The 15106-nt window shown below is 44.4% G+C and overlaps 1 protein-coding gene across 1 annotated transcript in view; it reads left to right on the plus strand.

Moving 5' to 3' along the window:
• GYS1 (glycogen synthase 1) overlaps nucleotides 1-14900 on the plus strand; it is a 98718-nt gene extending 83818 nt beyond the window's left edge. Inside the window, exons 15-16 of the mRNA XM_068241144.1 lie at nucleotides 2354-2434; nucleotides 11874-14900. Coding sequence (XP_068097245.1) covers nucleotides 2354-2434; nucleotides 11874-12194 — 402 coding nt within the window. The 3' untranslated portion in view covers nucleotides 12195-14900. The remainder of the gene's footprint in view (nucleotides 1-2353; nucleotides 2435-11873) is intronic.
• The last annotated feature ends 206 nt before the right edge of the window (nucleotides 14901-15106 follow it).

The following is a 15106-nucleotide window of genomic DNA, read 5'->3' on the forward strand; positions in this document are numbered from 1 at the left end:
CTCCAGGCAGATGTTTATGGCGTGATCGGTGGACCTGTTCGCTCTGTACGCAAATTGGAATATGTCGAGCAGGGCCTCTGTGGAGGGGCAGAACCATGCTCTCAAAAGTTTTCATGATGACAGATGTGAGAGCCACAGGCCTGAAGTTGTTGAGGTCGGAGACGCCCTGTTTTTTGGGGACAGGGATGATGGTGGACCTCTTGAAGCAAGTGGGGACTTTTCCTTTCATGAAGTGATTTGGTTAAGATGGAGAGAATGGGATCGAGCTGTTGCGCACACGTTTTCAGCAGGCTGGCGACACTCAGTCCAGGCCTGAGGCTTTCCTAGCATTTATCCTCGACAAGTGCCGTGGAACATCGCCCTCGTGCACAGCCAGAGAGGGTAAGCTTGGATGTGGGGCAGAGGAGGGGGCAGGTGGCTCTAAGGGAGCCATCTATTTGTATATGTATCATTTATATGTATGTATTAAATTTGATCTTTTTTTTTTCAATTTAATCTTTTTGCTAAAAATCTGTTAATGGGCACATTAAAGGAGTTTGATATGGACAATCTTCATAAGTCAAACGTCTGATGAAAAATAGATGTTGTGAACTACCATATATTTGTACAGCTGTGGGCAGAAAAGGATTAAGATGAAATGGGTCCCTAGGCAAGATATCAGTTGCTCTGGGACATAAATAAGAGTTCTTAAAGAGACACTGAAGCGAGAATAAATCTCGCTTCAGTGCTTATATTCAGCAGGGGCATGTGTGCCCCTGCTAAAACGCCGCTATCCTGCGGCTAAACGGGCGTTCCTTACCTCCCCAATCGCCTCGTGGAGTCCCGGGCAGCACTTCCGCATTGAGGCAGGGCTAATGGCCGCAGCCCTGCCTCACGCGCATCTGTCAGTGCGTATCTCCGCCTCCCCCCCCCCCCCCCCCAGTCTTCCTTCGCTGAGAGGGGCGGGGGAGAGGCGGCTATGTGCCGCTGATAGACGGCGCTGAGAGGCAGGGCTGCAGCCGTTAGCCCTGCCTCAAGAGCAGCAAAATCTACGACCAAGTTGGGCCAGGGGGGCATTTGAGGGGTAAGGAACCCCCGTTAAGCCGCGGGATAGCGGCGTTTTAGCAGGGGCACACATGCCCCTGATGAATATAAGCACTGAAGCGAGATTTATTCTCGCTTCAGTGTCTCTTTAAAGGATACCCAAGGTGCCATGGGACATGAGATAGACATGGGTATGTACAGTGCCAAGCACACAAATAACTAGGCTGTGTTCCTTTTTTTCTTTCTCTTCCTGAAAGTGTTAAAAATCATGTATCCAAGTGACAGTTTCTGTCTGCCAGGACCGGGTCGGACTATAGCGTAACCCTCACTGATAAGGAATTGCAGCAATACAGTAAAACATTTTCCTGGCAGAAAATGGTTTCTTAGCGCAGAAAAGAGATCAAAAGGGGCAACAGTTCATAGATTTTACCTCTGGCATACTTCAATGCATGCGTCATTGAGTAGAGGCTATGAAACAGTAAACACTTAAAAATTTAAATATAAAATAAAACTGTGGGTTAACGAAAAAGTCATTTTTAGGAGGAGGAGGAGGATATATACAATTGTTTCTTATCATTGTTTTTTCACCTCGGATGTCCTTTAAAGGACAACTATCGCAAAAAAAAATGTACATATGTATATATAAAATTTACATTTCTTCCAACGTAAAATGCACTATAAATTCCTTTTTTTTTATATATATATATATATATATATATGTTGCTGTCACTCACAGTAGCTCGTAAAAGCTGACAGATCTGACAGGTTATGGACTAGTCCATATCCTTATGGGAGGATTCTTGGTATTACCCTAATTCTTTATAAAAGCACTTCCTGGAAAGATCTATACAAAGATGCCAGCCAGCTTCCCTACTTGCTTGCACACTATTCTGGCAGTTTTTTTGAGCCACATGAAGTGCATTTGTACAGTAAGAAATAACTGATTATCCCCTATAAGGAGATGGACTGGTCAAAAACCTGTCAGATTTTCACTGCCTACTGTAAGTGACAGCAACCTAGGAATAAAAAGTAATTGATAGTGCATGTTTTTCTGTGAGAAATCTGCATTTATATGTATGTATTTTAAACGTTTGGTTTTTTTTGGTGACAGTTGTCAGTTAGTGCTTGCAGTAGAGTAAATTAAACTGTGAATGCACCATGATTATTATTTCCGCTTTCTAGACACCGGGGTTGTGTCAGGCCATGACTCAATGGAAGAAATCCTTATGCTGTACTCAGAACATTGTAATTAGTTTGGTAATGCATGGCTTCTTATAATAATCACTCTACAACTTCTAAACTAGTAAATATCTTTGTGTTTCCTTCCTAGTATTATATGTATGCCCGACACATGGCGTTGGCCAAGGCATTTCCTGACCAGTACACTTATGAACCACATGAACCCATGGGCGTAAGTAGATTTCATGCATGGTTGTTTTCTCTCCTCCTACGGGAACACATTTAAAAAAAAACAAAAAACAGATTTTCTAATGTGTTGTGATATCTTCTGTATTTATGTGATTTCATTTTTTATTTACTGCTCTACGCAGCTAAATACTCATACAGTGAGAGGGGAATTAAAGAGAAACTCCAACCAAGAATTGAACTTTTTCCCAATCAGTAGCTGATACCCTCTTTTACACGAGAAATCTATTCCTTTTCACAAACAAACCATCAGGGGGCGCTGTATGGCTGAGATTGTGGTGAAACTCCTCCCACAAGAAACTCTGAGGACCGTGGTACTCCTGGCAGTTTCCTGTCTGTGAACCTGGTTGCATTGTGGGAAATAGCTGTTTACAGCTGTTCCCAACTGCCAAAAAAGCATGCAGCAGCTACATCACCTGCCAGCAGTAAACATGTCACCATGTAATAAATGTCAGAATGGAAATCAGGAAGAGGAAAGATTTTACAATGGGCAAACACTGACTAAATCATTTATACATAATTATTGTAAAAATGAAGCACTTTTTTTATTACATTATTTTCACTGGAGTTCCTCTTTAAAGCCACTATAAATTAAAACAGACAGTCTTACCTAAGCAGAGGAAAGGCTCTGGGTCCTATAGAGCCTTGCTATTCCAGCGCCATCACCGCACTTCAAATCTGCTGCCGCGGGAGGCTTTGGAAGTCTTTGGAGAACCTGGGAGCTCCCAAAGACTATCGGCTCCATAGTGCGCATGCGTGAGTGCGCAGGCACCGTATGGCGCTCCCAAAGACTTCCGAAGCCTCCCTCGATGGCACAGTGCAGCATTTGACTAAGCGTTTTGGAGACTGCTAACGGGGGTGACGGCGCTGCAACTCGGGGACCAGGAGAGGAATTAGAAGGCTCTATAGGGCCCAGAGCCTTCCCTTTCCATAGGTAGGTATCTGTTTTGTTTTATTCACTTTAATATGTAGTCTGTACTTTTCTGTGACTTTGTTAAATGAAAGTTAGATACTTGCCTTGGTAGAGAGATCCTCCAGAGGCTTCCCACTAGTGTTGGTGTTCAAATTTTAACCTGCATTTGCCGGTCACCACACTTCAGCAACCCAGACAAGTGGACGGGGTCAGGCGGAGTTCAGTTATTTGTGCTTCACATGAGCATGAGAAGAGAACAGAAAAAAATCATTTGCATAGTCAGAAGGGATGCATTGTGGGAAGGCGCAGTCGCTCACGTAAAGCTGAATTATCTCAAATACCTTCTGTTTTAAGTAGGCAAACTACACTGAGCGTTGCTTTTTATTAGGTGGGCTTTTTGGTCTCTTAGTCCCCTATACTCTCTGTGGTTTTGAGTCACCCCGAGCTTTTTGGGTATCCGGCTAAAAAAGAAAAAAAATGTTCACAAGACAGTTAAATTTTGTTAATCCGTTTCAGCTTACAGGTGCCCTTATTTCCTAATATTGGTAAATACAAATAATAGTAAAGTTGCATAACGTAGCAGAAGTGTATGGCTTGAAATACAGGACCAGAGTTCTCATCTCTGTTTGTGATATTTGTTCACTGCTCACCCAGAGTTCTGAGCAGGGCTGTGGCGTCTGAGTTGGAGTCAGAGCAATTTTGGGGTACCTGGAGTTGGAGTCGGAGTCAGTGATTTCATAAACTGAGGAGTTTGGAGTTGGGGTCGGATGATTTTTGTGTTGCAAAAAGGGTTTTGTACCTACTCCATGGCCATTCAAGGACTGTGAGAGTTGAGAAGTCTGAGTCAGAGCAATTTAACGTACCTGGAGTTTGAGTCAAAAGTTTCATAATCTGAAGAGTTGATTTTTGTACCAACACCATAGCCCTGGTTCTGAACAAATCATATAGTGGTGTGTGAGTGTAGGTCCAAGTCTAACAGTATCTCAATAGCCTAATTTTCTTCATAGACATTCTGCATTGCCAAATGTGACAATCAGTTATTTCCTGCATTGTGTCTACTACACAAAGAAAGAGAGCACACACAAGAAATTCGAAAAAATTAGAATATCGTGCAAAAGTCCATTTATTTCAGTAATTCAACTTAAAGAGAACCCGAGGTGGGTTCTAAGAATCCTAATTGCACACAGAGGCTGGGTCTGCATATAATACCCAGCTTCTGTAGCTATACAGTTCCCCCCCCACAGGCCCCCCTGCGCTCTGCTTGCCCCCATAAATCATACGCTGTGCTAAGCGACACACAGCGTGTCGATAGCCGGCTGTTTATGTCTGTACTGTCTTTCTCGCCACTCCCCCGCCTCCTCTGTGTCGCCGCCCGCGTCCCTTCGCTCCCCGCTGATTGGCGGGAAGGGACGCGGGCGGGGAGCGGTGAGACTGACAAGTACAGATGTAAACAGCCGGCTATCGGCACTCTGTGTGTCGCTAGCACAGCGTTTGATTTATGGGGGCACAGCAGAGCGCAGAGGGGGGCTGGGGGTTAGCAGTATAGCAACAGAGGCTGGGCATTATATGCAGACCCAGCCTCTGTGTGCAATCAGGATTCTTAGAACCCACCTCGGGTTCTCTTTAAAAGGTGAAACTAATGTATGAAAAAGACTCATTACATTCAAAGCAAGATATTTCAGCCTTTATTTGTTAAGATTTTGATGACTTTGGCTTACAACTTATGAAAACTCCAAAATCAATTACCGCTGGTGCAGGAACATTAACGCATACATTTTTACGCGTTAGTGGTTTAACGCGTAAAAACGTATGTGTTAATGTTCCTCCACCAGCAGGAATGCGTAAAAATGTACGCAATGCGGCCCGCCGACCCCGAGGTCGGCAAAAACTAAACTAGCTGACGGAGAGGGACCAGAGCAGCAGTGAGTGACTACGACAGCACAGGATGGCTGCATGGGGCTGGAAGAAGCCCCAGGTAAGTGAAACTAATTTATTTTTTTTATTTTATTTTTTTTGCCTGATCACTCCTTTAGTGGCTTCAGCTTTTGAGCGCTTTGAGTCCAATAGGAGAAAAGCGCTATACAAATGTTAGGATTGTAGGATTAGTTTCATCTTATAAGTTGAATTACTGAAATAAATATTTATTAAATATTCAAATGTTTTGCATTTCACCTGTATATTAGTCAGCTCCAGTAGTCACTCCCACTTACCACTTCAGAACAAGTAGATATGGCAGGGCAATATACGGGCAGCCTCTGTGGAGTCTTATGCCTCGTACACAACATACAATTTTCTGTTAGATTTTAGATTATTTTCTGTAAAGTACAATTGCTAGGCAGATAGATGGTTAGATAGATCATTTCCAACATGTTGGATATCTAACAGAAAATCTTACAGAAAATTGTATGGTGTGTACTAGGCATTATATTCCTGGAGTGTATCCCATACACCAATACTTGCAGGTAGATTTGGAATGGATTTTTTTTCCTTATTGAAACAGAGACAAATCTTTAATCAGCAATCTGGTTTTACACATACGAAACATCCTGACAATTTACATTTAAAAGCTTGCTTCTGTTTTAATTGTATTCTCTCTCCGTTATCTCCTACAACGTTTTTACTTTTTTCTTCCTGGAAAACATCAAGACCGAAACCCTCTTTGTTTTAGCATTTTTGCTTCCTGCTGGAAAAGGTTTACTGAATGCTGACATCATAACAAAAACTATTTATAAAATACAGGTCATTGATCTGGGCATCACTTCATAGTTGAAGGTTATCTAGATTCCAGGCTGGGCATTTTAGGGCAGGTACACAAAAGCCAATACTTAGAGCCTGAGCACCCTTATGTTGCTATGTGTCACTGAAATCAGCACAGCTATGCGACTCAGTGTTCAGGCCCTTATTCCCAACAAGTAATCCATGCAAAATGACTGTCGATGGGCCATGAAATTTTCTCTGAACCGATCAAAAGCAACTGTGAACTGATTTAAAGAGAATCGAAGAAAAATAAACCCTTCTGGGGTATACTTACCTTGTGAGGGGGAAGCCTCTGGATCCTAATGAGTCTTCCCAGTCCTCCTAAACCTCAGGGATGCAGGGCCGGCTCCCTCAACTCAGCCGACAAGGATGTTGGCTGTGGCGCAGTAGCCCCTACTATATTTACCTTCTCCAGCGCAGGCGCGCAGTAGCAGCTCTCCGCTCCTGCTCTGGTGGAAATGGCCAAGCCTCATCGGGTTTACGTTACTGTGCAGGCGCGAGTGGCCTGCGCAGTAGAGTGGACCCAAGCATGCTGTGCTATGTCCACCTGAGCCCAAGCGGAGAGCCGATATTGCGCATGCGCTGGATCTCGCTAGGTAAATACTTACCTCGCCGGTGTTCAGGGGCTTCCGCTAGATCGCCGGGGCTTAGGAGGATGGGGGAAACCTCATTAGGATCCAGAAGTTTCCCCTCCTGTGGAAAGTATCCTCTAGAGGGTTTTTTTTTTATCTTACAGATTTTCTTAAATGTATTGGTAAACATCTTATGGTCCTGCACAGAACACACATTTGTATATTTGACCAATCAATACAGCTGAAACCAGACAGGGATGGTTCTAGATACAGTGGGGTCCTCTGGAAAAATTAGCCCGGGGGCCCTGCTGACAAGAACACCGTAAATCCCCCACCCGACAGACCCAGGCCTTTCCCGGCAGAGGGCATGTGCAGATAATATCCTGCAAAACTTTCCATAGCCAGGAAGTGAAAACCATGCTAGTAAATGAAACTCTATGACTGACAATCAAGCCAGCAGCTGCAATATTGTTTACATTAAGAATCACAATGTGTGTTTTTTTTTTTTAAATGCTTTTCCCAGTGCTTTCTGAGCGATTAGTGATTTTTAGAAGCGTTTTTCTATGCGCTTTTGTTAGCCGATTAGCGGGCTGTTTTTAAAAAAAAACAGGAAGTGAACTCTTTGACATGGAACTAAATAACTTTAATGTACATTGTGAGGAAAAGTGCTCACAAAATCGCTTTTCCAGGCGCTTAGCGATTTCCCTATACATTGCACTGAATCGCAAACGCTCAGGAAATGGTGCAGGAGCCGCGTTTGCAATTGGAAAGAAGTCTCATCGCTAATGTGAGAATACTCACATAGGAAATCGTTGCACGAGCGCTTTTAAAGAGCTTTTAAAAATAGCCAGCGCTTAAAAAAAAAAAAAAAAATCGAAAGCGCTCAGTGTGAACAAGCCCTTAGGCTGTTGGCTAACTGGTCAGTTGCTGGTGGCTCAAGGCCCTTTTACACTTAATCAGTTGCTCTCAGTTATCACTGAAAGGACATCTGATTTTCAAAGCAATCTCCATGTTTCCCTATGGCACAGTTCCCACTATACGCGTTTTAAAGAGAACCCGAGGTGGGATTTTATTATGCTAGTGGGGCACAGAGGCTGGTTGTGCACACTAACACCAGCCTCTGTTGCCCCATGGTGTGCCTCCAAGACCCCCCTGCGCACAGCTATACCCCCGCAGTGCTGGCTACACGCAGCGTGTCGCCAGCACAATGTTTACCTAAGCACTGTATTTCAGCACCGCTCCTCCGTATCGGCGCTACCCGCCCGCGTCACTTCCCTCCAATCAGCGGGAGGGAAGGGACACAGGCGGGTAGCGCCGATACGGAGGAGGTGGGGGAGCGGTTCTGACAGACAGCGCTTAGGTAAACATTGTGCTGGCGACACGCTGCGTGTAGCCAGCACTGCGGGGGGTATAGCGGCATGCAGGGGGGTCTTGGAAGCACACCATGGGGCAACAGAGGCTGTTGTTAGTGTGCACAACCAGCCTCTGCGCCCCACTAGCATAATAAAATCCCACCTCGGGTTCTCTTTAACTGAAAACTTTTTCACAATGCTCTGCTATGGAGAAAAAGAACACAAAGCATAACACATTAAAGAGAACCTGAACCGAAAATAAAGTCAAAATAACCATACACAGGTCATACTTACCTCCTGTGCAGTCTACTCTTCAAACTCTTTCTCCTCTCCTGCGTCCCATTTGTCCACTGTGATCAATGGAATTCTCCGTCCTCCACTTTAAAAATGGCCATTACCTCATAACAGCTTCCTGGTCAGCACACTGTTAAACTGTAATATCACCCACTCGAGCCATAGAGAAACATGGACATTACATTGCACATTCAGTTGTAACTGACAGCTGCTGATATAACTGACAGCAACTGGTATACTTCAGTTCTGACAAAATATTGTCAGAACTAGACAAAATATTGTCAGAACTGGAAGGGATCACTGTAAGAAGAAAATGGTGAGCTTCTGAGAGGAACTGATGGTGAGGATAGCATGTAATATTCATTTGCAGCTACGTCATGTGTTTATGTTAAATAATTTTTCTCGCTTCAGGTTCCCTTTAAAGAGGCACTTAAGCCAAACTTTTTTTTTAAACCTCCAAGTGTACACAATATATGAGGGTGATAGGAGTCTTACCGCACAGTTTGTTTAGTTATCTCGTCCTCTGTCTCCAATAAATCATCCCTGACAGCCAGCCCTGACGGCGCCTGTCGGCGAATGACCCAGGATTATAAACAGATCAATCTTCCTTCTCTCCCTGGGTCTTACTGCCGCCGGCGCCGCTGACTGTACTACGCTGTAGAGTGCATGAATGTAAGAAACGTGCGCGTGCGTGCACGGCGCGGGCGCGCATGCACGGCGCGGGCGCACTGCTCAATTTACATTGAATAGAGATGTGCACTGCAAGCGCAAACATGAATAAATATCTTATGCCTTGTCCTCCTTTGTCATAACTACTTGGGAGACACTCCGGCAATGCCTCGGGAGCAGCGCTTGGAGGTCTCTACGCTCGTGCACTCAAACAGACAAATCAGTGCACGAGCGAGCGTATCTAGGATACAGGAGATTCAGGAAGCGAAGAAGCGCTGGCTGACCCGGAAATAGTTCCGGCCAGCAGCGCCATTTTGAATAAATTATAAATATTACTCTTGCCGGTAAAAATAGAACTAAAGCCTCCGCAGCGGCGCAATACAGGCGAAAATGCAGTAATAGGAGAAAGGAATAAGGTAATGTCCTTATATTACAAAACGATCCTGGCTTAAGGTTCACTTTAAGTGTAAAAAGTCCCTTACTCTGCTAACATGGCTACCACCTCCTTGGTCAATACAGAATCATACTCTTATGGTGGCCACTAATGATCCAATCTTTTTCATCCAATCTTACCATTTCTAAAGGTGGCCACACACCATACAATTTTTAAAATATCTGTTCAATTTAAGAATTGCAATCAATTTTTCTGACTGATTGTAACATTTCAAAAATATGACCAATGTACCACACATGTATGTTCAATTTTTCCCCAATTATGATAAAAATGATTGGAAACTCTGACAAAATTGCTAGGGTGTGTATATTAACAAATTAACAATCTAACACACGCCATACAATCTTTAGAAAAATTGAAGAAAAAATCTGGCATTCCGGATCGCTAAAAATCGAAGAAAGCGGGAAATTCGATCGGATTTTTCAGTCGAATGAAAAAAAAGGTTTCACTTTTTTCAGGAGATCCGATCGTTTTTATCGAATAACTGTAAAATCGGATCATTTTATTGTATCGTGTGTGGCCACCTTAAAGGGAAGGTTCAGGGAAACGTTTAAAAAAATAAAAATCCATATCCACTTACCTGGGGCTTCCTCCAGCCCGTGGCAGGCAGGAGGTGCCATCGCCGCCGCTCCAGAGGCTTCCGGTCGTCTTCGGTGGCCGACCCGACCTGGCCAGGCCGGCTGCCAGGTCGGGCTCTTCTGCGCTCCAAGGACGGGCTCTTCTGCGTCCCACGCGGGCGCGCTGACGTCATCGGACGTCCTCCGGGCTTTACTGCGCAGGCGCAGAACTACTGCGCCTGCGCAGTACAGCCCGGAGGACGTCCGATGACGTCAGCGCGCCCGCGTGGGACGCAGAAGAGCCCGACCTGGCAGCCGGCCTGGCCAGGTCGGGTCGGCCACCGAAGACGACCGGAAGCCTCTGGAGCGGCGGCGAGGGCACCTCCTGCCTGCCACGGGCTGGAGGAAGCCCCAGGTAAGTGGATATGGATTTTTATTTTTTTAAACGTTTCCCTGAACCTTCCCTTTAAGAAATATAAGGGAATTGCCTAAATTATCCATTCAATATATTCCATCAATTTACCCTTATACTACATAGATTTGGTAAAATTGAATGAAAAAGATTGGATCATTAGTGGCCACCTTTAGAAAATGGTGTGCTCATTGCTTCTGGCAAGGCTCTACAGAATGCAACCTTACCTTTAAAGGGAAACTGAAGAGAGAGGGATAGTATTATTTCTTTTAAAACAATGCACCTTGCCTGGCTGTCCTGCTGATCTTCTGCCTCTAAGGGCCCATTCTCACTCGGGCGATTAGCGAGTGTTTACCACTAAGCGCCATCGATTGCTATCGCTTTATTAACTATATGGAAGCGATCTCCCTGCCGCCATCACCGGTGATTGAAGATTGGCGGTGATCGCAAAACGTGATACCTGCGCATTTTCTTGAGATTTTAGAGCAATCGCAATTAAAATGCTAAAAAAGCGCTAATCGCGATCACTCAAAAATTGCGAGAGTGTACAGTGATTTTACCACATTAATCACAGTAAAATCCCCAGCACAAAATGCTAGTGCTAATCGCTAGTGTTTTGCATTTGAAAACGAAAACGGGCCCTCATATTTTTAGCTATAGACCTTGAACAAGCATGCAGATCAGATGTTTGAAGTCAGACAAGATTAGCTGCATGCTTGTTTCAGGGGCATGATTCAGACACTACTGCAGTCATATAGATCAGCAGAACCGCCAGGTATTGTTTAACAGTAAATAAATATGGCAGCTTCCATATCCCTCTCACTTCAGGGTCCTTTTAATTGGTCGAGTGTCAGATTTGACTGAGGCTCGCTCAAACCTCTAACCTCAAGCAGACCAAAACAGAAATGGATTTAAGCTCAAATATTATTTTTAGCGAAGTTGACAGTCGCAGACCAGGAAAAGCCTCGTTTCTAGGGAAGGGCCAAGCGTGCGACCACCCTGAGCGATATGAGGAGGAAGGGCGCAATGATGGAGGAGAGTGGGGAGGAGCCGCACACAGAGACTCTGCCGCGTGGAGGGGAGCCAGACTTTACCCCCCCTTTCCCAGGGGCTCCCCTCTGTGCTTCCCCCCCCATCCCCCCTCTATGCAGAATACATGCAGCGGGAAGCCTGGGAAGAGGAACTCTCCTTGCTTCCCGTTCCAAGCACTGCTCACTAGCTGCTGGTCTCATCTCGCCGACTCCATAACCGCTTATACACACTCTACTTCCTGCTAATTTGATAATATTAAACATAGGGATAAGCATTGAAATGTATACCCCAGTACTTAAAAGCACTTCCCAAACAATTCTTTCTCAGTTAAAAAAAAAAACATGTTAATTGATATTGTTCCTTTAAGAACAGCCTCGTTTTGAAATCTAAATTGTTTTTCTTTTCTTTTTTAGGCTTCAGGTTTCCGTTATCCACGTCCAGCCTCGGTACCGCCCTCTCCTTCCCTGTCCCGCCACTCCAGCCCACATCACAGTGAAACAGAAGACGAGGAGCGATATGATGAGGAAGAGGAGGCAGAGAAAGATCGTCAGAATATCAAGTCGACGGCCATGACCCCCATAGACACGGCGCCCGAGTGGCGTAAACGCTCCAAGAAAGGCTCAATAGATGCCGGAAACTCTAGTAATGCCAGCAATGCCAGCACTCCCACTTACCCAAGCAGTCCAAGTGACCTCAGCAGTCCCTCCAGCTCTATCATTGAGGAGAGGAACTAAATTGCTCCTCTTCTGTCTTTTTAACGCTAGAACTAAGGTTATTCCTCCTAAAGAACAAATGCATCACAAGAGGAACTGATCTGTAATGTTTTTCCTAGATCTGTAGACTTGTCTGAGCTCCATCAGGTCAACAGAACACCAGCGATGTTACTCTTGCTGGTGGATACACTCAGTGCTTGGTGGACCCAGACCACACTCTACATAGTGCAAGCAGGCCTTTAGCCTTACATGAAGAGTACAGCAGTTTCTAAACAGTTAATCTTGTTCCCTTCCATATTTAATTTGTTTGCCGTGGAGTCATTTTAGGTTTGTTTATGGCTCAGTCCACTTATATTATGATAGCCCTAGAGGATAGGATAGAAGTGTCATAGAGTAGAACTCTTGGTTCTCAGCCATTTGTATGGGGCGAAAGCACTTTTACTTTTAGGTTCCTCCCAGTCCACCAAGCATACCCCAACCTGTATCCTTGAAAACACACAACTGAAAGGGTTGTGCGACCCTCTGATCAAACAAAAGCAGGTTTAACAAAACTGTTCTGGAAATGTTAACTTTGCGTGCATTAGGTCATGATACTGTTGGTCCATACATCCTACCACAAGTGCAATACCAGTTTGGTCCACCAAACGTTCTAGTTTGTTGTTTGGGTTGTTGTGTAGGTTAGCTGCCCAGTACTACAATAACCAGTTGTGTATGCCTACCTTGAAATCTGTGCCATTCGTCTGATCAGTGTGTTCTTTTATGGTATCTTCCAGCAAGTTTAATTATTGGTGTCTGTGCAGTGCATGCTGTAACCTGGCAGCCATTTTGTGAGCTTAATATTTTATATATATATTCTGAATATAAAACAGAGAGTTGCAGGGATGGCAGGCAGTACAGGCTAAGGAGCAGGAGAAAAGCCAAAGTCCAGGAAGAAATAACTTAAATATGAAAGGTTTAATGGTAGTTGACAACAGATGCATATTTTTCTGAGTTGATGCAAATTTAGATTCAATTTGTATTTAACTTGATATTGGAGCAATAATTCCATCAAAGTTTCTTCAAAGTCTCAACTGCTACCTGGTCCAAGCGTCCAGAATTCTGATGCCAGGAATTCATGCCTGCTGAATTCTCTGCTGAGGTTTCAGATTTTAATTATATGTTACATTTCAAAGCATGATGGGGAAACTAGTATCTGGAGACCAGTGGGTGGTTCCTCATGAGTCAGAGCTCAGCATCTCCTCTCAGAGAGTAGTGCTCTGTGTCTGACGGTATGCAGGAGCCTGCAAACCCTGCCCTGTTCCCAGCCTGACGCAGAGCTGCCTGATGGCTGAACACACCGTTCTTACATCTAGATGATATTTGAATAAAGACCGGGAGAACTTTAATTGAGTAATCAAATCGATAACCAGTTAGTAAAACATATCTGGCGGCTGTGTTACAGCTAAAATATGTTGCAGAAGATGCCAAGATACATAGAATTTTTTTCTTACTAGTTTGGACTTGGGCTTTAATAAAGATTCTGCCCACAAAAAAGCAAGCCACCACCCTGTGCTGGTATCCAGTATTTTTTAAAGGGTAAGTGCACTCATGTGCATCTTCTGTATCCACCCCCTTCTCAGCAGAATCCCAAGTAATTATCCCAGACCTTAATGAGCAGACAGAATTTATGCCATTCAGAATGAGACTCCAGTCTTCCATACACCGAACAGTGACCTCTAGTGGCTGGGTGGAGTGGGAGCTACCTCAAATCCGCTTATCTCCCAGCAGGTGGACCATTTGCTGTTGCAGGGGCAATTTTGCAGACTGGTAAGGGAATGATAATTACTTTCAGGAGTGTCTGTACATTGGGAAGAAATAGGAAAACTGAAGCTGCAAGTTCACTTATTCTTTAAAGAGCATTTAGGGAGGTAGTCTGCTAGACTTCTGCTGCTTTACACCTCCTTCTCCAGCTTTGCCATGATAAGCTGAGATGTTGGCTTTTCTGTGATAGGTCTGTAGTCTGCGTAGTCCACACATTTTCTGTGGTGGATCCACTAGAGTGCTGCACACAGAAACCCTGTATCCGGTTTGTTTCTGTGGTTTCCTCCTGTGCAACAATGTCAAGCTGGTGCCATAAGCCTTTTAGCTAAGCTCTGTCTGCCAAGACTGTATCAGGAGGGGCCTGGGGTCTTTCACAGCAGTGGACACAGCAGATGGGTGTGGTTGGTGTTTCAGTGGCTATAGTCAGAACAGACTCAGGGCATTGCTTAAACGTTCAACATTGTCAGAATGTTCATGACTAGAATGTGACTTTTGTAGACTCTAGTAGCTGTACAACATATACTTTCATGCTGGAGGCCCTAACCTCATGGTAGAACATAGGATCATTGATAAAGCTGTGAAGATCTCAGGTAGGTAGAAAGGTCATATTGAATTACATGTTCCAGACTGCCGTGCTTTGTGCAGTAACTGCTGCTTCTGACAGGTATATCTGAACAAGCTGTCCTCCTCCTTCCACACAGACTGACTCCACCTCAATTTTCTGGTACGAGGTGGAAACGTTCAGGCTTTGTTTTTTTCACACTCTGCCTATCACTAGTTTACAGCCATTTTTTTGATCATGACAGATAGTGCTCTGACTCTTCTCTTATATCTGTGACTGATCATCATGTGGTGGGGCTGCGGAGAAGAACTCACAAATAAATATATATAGTATTTAAAAGAAAAATAAAATTTTAAGTCTGGTGATGTTGAGTGATCGTTATTTTTTTATCATCTGCGTTGTGGTGTGTTATTATTGCACAATTCACTACATATGTTCACAGGAGATACTGGCACACCAGTTTTGCAGGATGAAGCATGCTACTTTTATTGTGCTCTGCTTCCACAAGGTAATGACAATTGTTTTGGGGGCCATACAGGGTCCCCCTTTATCAAGGCGTGTCATTGCATGT

This window comes from Hyperolius riggenbachi, chromosome 6 (assembly GCF_040937935.1).
Source record: "Hyperolius riggenbachi isolate aHypRig1 chromosome 6, aHypRig1.pri, whole genome shotgun sequence".
Classification (NCBI taxonomy): Eukaryota; Metazoa; Chordata; class Amphibia; order Anura; family Hyperoliidae; genus Hyperolius; species Hyperolius riggenbachi.